The 9,772-nt window shown below is 33.9% G+C and overlaps 1 protein-coding gene across 1 annotated transcript in view; it reads right to left on the minus strand.

Moving 5' to 3' along the window:
* The window catches only part of LOC102581618 (HEAT repeat-containing protein 6), a 35,941-nt gene extending 29,685 nt beyond the window's left edge, over nucleotides 1–6,256 (minus strand). The window contains exons 1-2 of the mRNA XM_006364645.2: nucleotides 5,878–6,256; nucleotides 31–188 (exon numbers count right to left, since the gene is read on the minus strand). Of these exons, the coding sequence (XP_006364707.1) occupies nucleotides 31–155 (125 nt within the window). The 5' untranslated portion in view covers nucleotides 156–188; nucleotides 5,878–6,256. The remainder of the gene's footprint in view (nucleotides 1–30; nucleotides 189–5,877) is intronic.
* Between the last annotated feature and the right edge of the window lie 3,516 nt (nucleotides 6,257–9,772).

Genomic DNA, 9,772 nt, shown 5'->3' on the forward strand with positions numbered 1-9,772 from the left:
AAAAAAAAAAAAAAAGGACAGAGAACAGACCTTGAAGTCTCAGAACATTGTTTTATGGCTCTAGCCACAGAAACATCAGCAGTATTAGCTTTCTCAAGAGTTTCAACTATGCTCCTCAAGGAGTCAAATAAAACAGGCCAAGAACTAGAACTCATTTTTCAAAAACCAGGATTATTGGCATAGTATATCTGCAAAACAGCAAAACAAAATAGTCAATATAATGTCACGTTTCAAAGGAACTTCTCTTTGTATGATAAGATGAGAACAAAATAAAGAGAGAGTTCTCAAAAGTCGGACTCATGGCAATGAAGATATTTATCTCTTGATAACATTATCCACATTATCATGCGATTTCTTAAGTTAATCAAGCATCAATGTTGTTCTTCATATGGGGAGAATCTTTTGGATTTTCATTTCTTCAAGAACCGTAATGGTGAGACAGAAGGCCTTGCTGCCCTTTCCATTTGTTAGGTCCATGTCCTAGATCAACTCCCAGAAATATTTTAGCTAACCCCTTTTGGTCTTGGAGTATCCGTAGTTTTCCTTTTTAGCTTTATTTATTGGAAAAACTAAATGCCCTTTTGTAAAACTTTTAGTGCAATGCCCTTACCCTAGTTCATGAAAGACTCAATATGAAAGACATGTTGTCAACTTATAGGCCTAACATGGCATTATATCTTGAAGAGTGATTGGCTCTGCTGAACTAGCAGTACGGAAAATCTGCTACCATTAGTTCTAGCAATGCTCCTGACACATTATCTGTGGCAACATTTACCAGGCATATCTGGTGACAATTAGTTCCCAAACCATTAATCATCTCACTGTTGTTACAAACTTATAGTGCTTCACTTATCAGGAAAAAAAAGAATTATAAGGCTCCAACTTCAGATAGGTCTGGGAGGCCCTTCATGGATCTTCATACACGGAACTTGAACTCGCTTCTAGAAAGTGTCATGTAGACTGGTTTTTTTCTGGTGGCACAAAGACAAAGGTCATTTCAAGCATCATTTTTTTCCTTCTAATGCCGATATCCAGGCCTACTTGCGTACCCCTCGAATATTCCACCGGATACTTGCTACCTCCCACCAACACAGGTACTGCTCTACTTCTCCCACAATGTCTTCATGACGTAAATGACAAATTCAGTAAGAAAATCATTGACCTTATACACTAATCTTACTTTTCCTACTTAATCAAGAAGATTTTCTCTTCTTCATACCACCTCTTCTTCTCTCCATTTCTCAAGCTTTTCATTACAAATTCACAAGATATGGAAGTTGAGCTGCACAGAGTAGCTCATTACTCAATTACAGATCCCACAAACACCCCATTTTTATAATAACATACATTAACTCTGACTATCTATCCAATACATGCATCACATTAAAACTTGTCATACTTCCAAAACAAACGGATTATCTCATAAGCTAGAAAATAAGCGACCCACTTCATCAAAAAAAATATCTATTAAGATAGAACTCATGTATACCCCAAGCATACTCAATTTTAACATGTCACTAGGTAAATTGCCCCCGCTTCGCGCGGTAGTGAACTACGTCAATAATCTTTTCCGAACATTTGATATAAGTATTTTCGAGTGGGTACAGCCCTAGGATAAATTGTCAAGAATATTTTATCCAAAGATGAAATGGAATATTTTTTTAATCTTAAAACCAAAAAGATTTTATTCTAAGTGTTTATGCATTTTGTTATTAATTCTTCATTTTACAGTAGTTATTCATCACCAAAGTCATTAGAAAAGATATGTAATTGTTTCATTCTTTTTTTTTTTTTGATAACCGAGAAATCCGTCTGTGACCCGCCCTTTGGACCAATCACAACCTTCTAAACTCAGTGGATAATGGGCCCGCCCTTCCACCCTTCTCCACTTAAATACCGGGCTTCGCTTTGCATGGTGTGGGGCTTGAACCTGCGACCTAAGCCACAAATCCTCCACCTTTTGCCACTTGAGCTAGGCCTTGGGGGCTGTAATTGTTTCATTCTCTATATTTGTATTTTCAAAAAGTGGTACAAACATTGTATTCATCAATTGCGAGAGTTTTTCTCCTATTCAAGGCCTCTACATACAAAATCTAAATATTATACATCTTATATAATTAGTTGTGTACTTGATAAGTTAATTAAAATCTAAAAACACGTCTCTTGGAGTTCAATGAAATAACGTATGTCTCTCAAATATTTGGATAAATGATGTCTTGGCAAGTCTCTTATTCAAAATCATTCGCAGTCAATGACACTACTTTGATAGCCAAAAGGCATATTTTGTTGTTTATGTTTCGATCAATATGGTTAAAACTTTATTTTTGTGACTTTTAATCTAATGTTTATAAGGAGATAATTATTTCTTTAATATTTGATTAATATGGATTCATCCTACTTTGAGGGGTAATTCATTGATTCCAATCCAACATTTGAACCCCAAACTTTTTGATTAAGGTTGAGTACAATACTTACCATCCCACTACATTCCTTTATTTTTTGGATGTCACTAATCAATTGTATGCATCGATAAAATAGAAAGTTGAATAACTAAAACTCCAAGGCAGTGTGGAACCGCCATAACTTCTGAACACTCAAAAGTCCCTTCTTGGACATCCCATGGATCTTTTAGCCACTGAAAACTCTATAAAGATCGAAGTCATTTATTTTACAAGTTTAAGAATTCTAATCTACATGACACCAATAGTGTATTGATTACATCAAACTCTTGATTAACATAATCTTTACTTCAACATAATGATCAAAAGCATAAACATAAACAACAAAGTTTAAAACATGTACTCAAAAACAACAATTAATAACAAAAGCATAAATTAATGACGGTAAAAAACATACCAGGATCTGTAATAATAGAATGAAACAAAAAGGAAAAAATCGAGCCCACTGAATGCACATTGTCCCCTTAAGAAAATTATTCCCCTCTAGTACCCGAGGTTTAAAGGAATAGATTGTCTCAGGATAGAACGATTCTATTCACCGGTGTATTGATACAAAAATAATGGTGTTAGTGACCCACTTAACAGGAGCAAAGTATACGAATATTTAATTGTGCAGAAGAAGAAATTCAGAATTTTCGTTGTTTTAAAATGAGAGGAAATCCCTCTATTTATAGACAACAAAGGGTAGTGTGTGTAAATGCTTACTGTGCCTTATCAAAAAGGTCGCAACTCTTTGGAAAAGTCACAACCTTACATAAAAGTCACAACTTTTTATAAAAATCGCAATTTTTCATAAAAGTCGCAACTCTTCATAAAAGTTGCAACTCGTCATAGAAGTCACAACTCTTCGTAAAAGTCGCAACTCTTCGTAAAAGTCGCAACTTTTCATGAAAGGGAAGGCTAATTTTGGAAATAAATAAATTAAAAGGGAATCCAGGTTTGTGGTGGCGCCACGTAGGCAGACCTAGGGTTCTCTTTTATATATATATATATATGACATATGATTGCTTGAAAATGAATATCCAATTGCCTCTTATGTTGTCCCTCTACCCAAACTTTGGGGGTGATTTAATTAGGCATTGAATTTAATAGTTATATTCAGCAGATGCACTATAAATGTAGCAGCAAAAGAAAATATTATGATAATAATTGAAAGCTAATTTGACAGAAAATAATAGAAGTCTTTTCAGTTTAATAGTTAAATGAATTCAAATACCTGAGACTGGTAGTATTTGTTTAGAATAATAATATTAGCAGTAAAATGTGTCAAGGTAGGTTAAGATTTGCGTACACACCAACCTCCCCAGATCGCACTTGTGGGATTATTGTGGTATGTTGTTGTGTCAACCAAGAGTGCCTTGTCACTTGAAATTGAGGGAGTAATATACAACCTTCAATCAATCAACTATGTCTCGATCTCATATTAGTGGAATCGCCTACATGAGTTCTCTATAGCTATTCATCTATGTTTGGGTCCATGTTATCAAAATGCTGCACAATGCGGTTTTTAAGGCACAACTCATAAGAAATGGCTTCATAAGAAGACAACTAGCTCTTCAATACTTCCGAGTTCTCAATGTTCTCTAGGTTTCATCAAATTTATCCCAAAGAGTTTAGGAACAAACACAAATACGGTTTGTAGATGCAAGGAGTTGAGCAACATTACTAATTATAAGTATTGGACCTAAGCATTATTCAAAAAGAAAATCCCGCAAAACATATAACTAGACTAGACTAGACAATATGCAATACACCAATAGTGATCCAAATGCCAACATGAACCAGGGTTTATAACATTGTTACATAGTTCAAATTTATAAAAGAGAAATATCATGATAGTGTCATAGAGTTTAGAATTATATAAGTAGAACTCTAGGAAAGAAAAAGGCAAAAAAAAATCTCACCGTTTTTTAATGGTCCGTCCCAATTTATGTGATGTAATTTGACTTAGCACAAAATTTAAGAACGAAAGATTTGTTTGAAGCTTACGGTCTAAAATAAGTCATAGATACTTTTGTGCTATAAATCATTTCATTAAGGATTGAATTGACATTTTAAAGTTAAATTGTTGCAAAATATAGGAATGTGTCATTATGTTTCTAGGATCGACTAAAATGGAAAACAAAAAGTGAGTCATATAAATTAGGACATGGAAGGTAATTAAAAAAACACCTAAATTATCATATTTTTGCCAGTCTCATAGCTCAACTATCACTCCTATGTATTTTTTTCACCATTCTTAAATAACTAATTGTTGTATATATTAGTTTTATTATTTTTAGCCGTATCCCAGCACCCATATCCGCAATCGGATACAAAGCCCCGTGACGATGAATCCAGCCTCTAGATCTGCCACCCGTGTCAAAATCCCACACCCGAATCCAATCAACATAGGTTATAGAACTTGACATTTTTAAGACCTTATTGACCTTTCCAGTTGATAATTATCTTAAAAGGTATTTAAATAGGCGTTCTTTAGCAACAAATTCTTTTCCGGTAACAGAGAGAACAGAGGTAGCTGATTAAATATCTCAATGTAGAGGATTTTATTTCCCTTCTGTTTTTTTTTTAAAAAACTGGTAAGATTGTATTCTTCAGCATTAAGGGCATGCTGGTCACCACCAAAAAGTGTCAGTTACAAGCTTCCTATCAAATCTACAATCTGGTCTGTATCTACTATACACGACTGTTTACACCAAAAAAGTAAGGATACTATACAATTCCATTTGACCTTGTGAATGGAATTGGATCTATTTTCAAAACATCTACCATTCCTTTCCTTCCAAACTGACCACCATATACATGATGGTATTAACCTCCACCATCTCCTCTGGCTCTTGCTGCCTCCTCTCCTATGTATTAAAATACATCTAAACTATCACCTTTTCCCAGTTTCATACCTCAACTATCACTTCTCTGTATTAAAACACACCTCGATGATGAGTTGATCTACACACTCCTATTGTCGATTCAAAACAATAATTGGCCAACTCGGCATCCATATGTGTTTAAGTACAAATTGGGTAGTAAATTAATAGAACATTTGATAGTTAGGTACCAAAAAATGATAGTTTAGATGTGTTTTTGATTAGAAATTAACAACTATCAGTCCTTTGTATTAAAACACCTAAATTATCATATTTTTGTCCATTTCATACCTTAATTATCACTACTATATATGTAGATGATAAATTGGTCTACACGCCCCTATTGTCGATTGGAAACAAAAATTTGGCGAACTCAACATTCATATGTATTTTAGTACAAATGGGGTGATATCTTAATAGAACACTTGATAGTTGGATACCAAAAAAGTGGTATATTTTTGACGAAAAATTAACAATATTTCGACTAGCATGGTTACCTAGAAAAATGTTGAAGGAAAGAAAAGGGACATTTTGGATAGAAGAATTCGAACCTTGTAGGATCCCGAACAAGCCCAAACTCATTATAGCCAAGTTCCAAACAGTCCGACCCGAATTCAAATTCGTTTTGGCACTACTTCTTCTTCACCTAAGTGATAATCACTCTAACTGGCCGGTGAAGTTGCTCCAATTTACCTCAGAATTATAATTGGCTTATTCCAGCAACTCTTAAATAAGCAACCCAACCCTCGCAGTGCCCTTCGTTCGTTATCTGGATCTGGTAGTTAAAGAGAGAGAAAGGGGGAAACGGAGATTCTGTACACTGTTGGCTATGGCGGAGTTGCGGTGGTCTTTAGAGAGACGTGAAACTGAAGTTGTGGCAGCGTCTGGTGGCGCTCGAGAGGAGGGAGAGATTCAACTTCTTTGTTGTAATATTTTTAGAATTAATTAAAATAATAGTAACAAAGAAGTATATTGAAAACATATTAAATTTGATTTCAATTATTAGTTTCATTTCCAAATTATTTGTAATCTTAAAAAGTACTCTATTTTACTTAATTAACTGAATTTAAATAAAATACATCTCTAAATTTTTAGTAAGTTTAAGAGTTTTTTAACACTTCTCTCTATTTTTATTAAGAGTCGCATGCTTCTATAAAAGTTTGAAACTTGCTACGTCATGTGGTAGATTGAAGTTGTATCTAAGTTTAGTTAGTCAAGTAAAGGGGTGGCTGTTAGTAGTTCATTGATGAAACTAATAAGTTACATCAATTTTAGGGGTGTTTTGAATACTACTCTCTTAATAATAATAATAATAATGTTGTAAAACTTAAGAACAAAAAAACAATATAAAGATGAAGACAAGAAGAATATAAGACAAGAGGAACAATATGAGATAACTTTCTTTATTTCAAGTGTTCGCCAAATCTTCAAGTGTATATAATATGAACCATTATGCCTCTATTTATAGTATAACATAGAGGCATATAAAAGGTTAGACATAGACATGACATTAAACATGAATATAATGGAGGAGGTTATGGAAGTGAAAGGTTACAAGAATAATGATCATAAAGGTGGAGGTTATCTTCATAATGGAGGGAAGTAATATAGTAACTTCTGGGTGTAGTGGAAATCCACAATATATTATTTTATAACACTCCCCCTTGGATGTCCATAGATAATATGTTTCGTTAAAACCTTACTAGAAAAAAAAACCTGTGGGAAAAAATCCTAGTGAAGGAAAAAGAGTACACATATCTTTAATATGCTTTGAATGTTGCCTCGTTAAAAACCTTACCAGAAAAACCCAATTGGGATAAAACCATGGTTAAGGAAAAGAATACAACGCGTATTTTTCTCCCCCTGATAAAAACTTTACTTGATATCCTGGAGACGATGCATTCCAATCTTATATCACAACTTCTCAAATATTGATGTTGGCGATCCTTAGTGAATAAGTTTACAAGATTATCATTTGAGTGCGTCTGAACGTCTATCTCACCATTTTGTTGAAGATCATGTGAAAAAGATTTTTTGTGAAATATGTTTTGCCCGATCTCCTTTGATTGTATCCTCCCTTCAATTAAGCTATATATTATTTTCGTATATGGTGGTTGGAATATCCTTTTCAAAAGAAAATCACATATTTTCTGAATATGATAGATTATGATTCCAACCAATCACACTCCTGACTAGGGCTGAGCATAAATACCGAAAAATCGAAATACCGAACTGAACCAATTTTTTTTGGTATTTTGGTTTCGATATTTCGGTTTTCGATATGTGACTTTTGTATTATTCGATATTGCGGTTTATCGAAATATATTATATTAATATATTAATATTATATTAATTATTAATAGTAATTATTAAATAATAAATATATGCACAATTTTGAATTAGGTCAGTGACCAGTGACCACTTTCATTTTTCACTTTAGTTTACATTTTTCTTAGGCGCCGCTTTCAGCCTTTCACTATCCCTTAAGCCTTAACGCTTTTCCACTTACGGCGTCGTCGCGTCGACCAGCAACCGACAAACCAGCAGAGGGCCAGCAGGTAGCAGCCAACCAGCCGTAGCCTCCAACTGACCAGCAGCAGCTGGCAATCGACTATTGGAGCAGCACTCCAGCAACAACAACCGACAACCATCGGAGCAGCCACAAGATTTCTTCATCCATTTGATTGTTTTGATTATTTTTTCAAAAATCGAACTGAAATAACATAAACAGAATCGAAATAATAAAAACCGAACCAAACTGAAATAATTCGGTTCGGTGTTCGGTACACATGGTACAAGAACCAAAAATCGAAAAAATTGAAAAAAAATCGAAACCGAACCGAATTACCGAATGTCCAGCCCTACTCCTGACTTACTTCATAGATCAATATTTTTTCTGCATGATTTGAAGAAGTGGTTACTAATGTTTGATTCTTTGAACGCCAAGATATTTTTGTGCCTTCATATGTAAATAAATAGTCCATTCGCAATCGAGCTTTATGCGGATTAAATAAATATTCTACGTCTACAAATCAAATCATTTCTGACTCGGAGATTGACCATTTGAATTTTATTGAAGCTCACTTTTCTTCTCAAAGAAAATCACACATGTGTTGAGTCACTTGGTTTGTTAGATTCTTGTCATAACTTAAATGATAATATGACAATCCTTTCACATAACTTTCGTTATGTATATTAAAAAATCTTCTAGCATTTGCATAACCAACAATCTGTAAGTGCACCAATTGCACTAATACATAACATTTTAAATCATTTTCATGAGATAAAAAAGATACATCTCTGTGTTAACCAGTCTCAAAACCATTGGGTACTTAATGGAATTGCTTTAAGACCTTTTAAATCCTTCAAGGATTTTCATATAACCTCAACCATCTAGCTAGACATAATAATCATTCATTATACATATTCAAGTATTTCATCTATTGCCAGACTGAAACAACTCTTATTGCATCCACTGGAGAATATATCTCAATTTAATAATGTCAGGATTTATGCGAAAACCCTTTATGCCCCGAGGCACAAACCGCACTTTATATTTTACGGTTATACTTTCGCACAATGATTCATTTGTACCACATGACATTATATTTTAATCCATTAAGTATAAGATCAAAAACATCACTTTCTAAGTGAAATAAAATATACTTGAATAGTGTCAATCATTTATCTATCCACACTATATGACATATTCGAATTTAAGATCTTTGTAACCATTTATAACATTGAGTTATCAAAGATACCGTCGACGGTCATTTTGATATTGATTCCAATACGACAAAACTTATCGATATCTCTTCATTTTTCATCATTTTCAGGTACCTAAACCTTTTCCAAGGCTTTATGAAGTGTTATGTCATGGTGCTCTTTGAAAGCATTTACCTAACCATTTTGATAATTTGCTCCTCTCCTTCCCCAAGGAGTTTTACGTTTGGAATCGATTGGTCTAGCACGCTTCTGGCGTACCATAGACTCTGTCCTTCAAGGACTATTTATTGGAGCATTTGCAGCTTCATTAAAATATCGGGTCAGCAAATACATCTGACATATTATTTGCAACATTTTTACAAATGAATTATCTCTTGAACTTCAAGTTCACATTTTTTTAACGAAGATCTAGATAATTCACACCACACATAATTTTCAGCTACTAAACATAGCTCCCCTAATGTTACGAAATCTAACATTTACCCCCAACCTCATTTAGGGATCCATCTTTGTGTGTGGTGGAGCAATAAAATCATATGTGCACACATCAATTTTTTAGATGGAAATTATTTGGTTCTTGACCCTGAACCAATTGTGATGGGAAAACCTTGTTGGCTTGATGCATACATGTAAAATAAACTCATCTCATACCAAATTTTATTTGAGAGATTTGTTTTCATAATTAATTGTAACATCCGACAATTTGAAATAGCTAAGAAG

This window comes from Solanum tuberosum, unplaced genomic scaffold (genome assembly GCF_000226075.1).
Source record: "Solanum tuberosum cultivar DM 1-3 516 R44 unplaced genomic scaffold, SolTub_3.0 scf00510, whole genome shotgun sequence".
Lineage (NCBI taxonomy): Eukaryota > Viridiplantae > Streptophyta > Magnoliopsida > Solanales > Solanaceae > Solanum > Solanum tuberosum.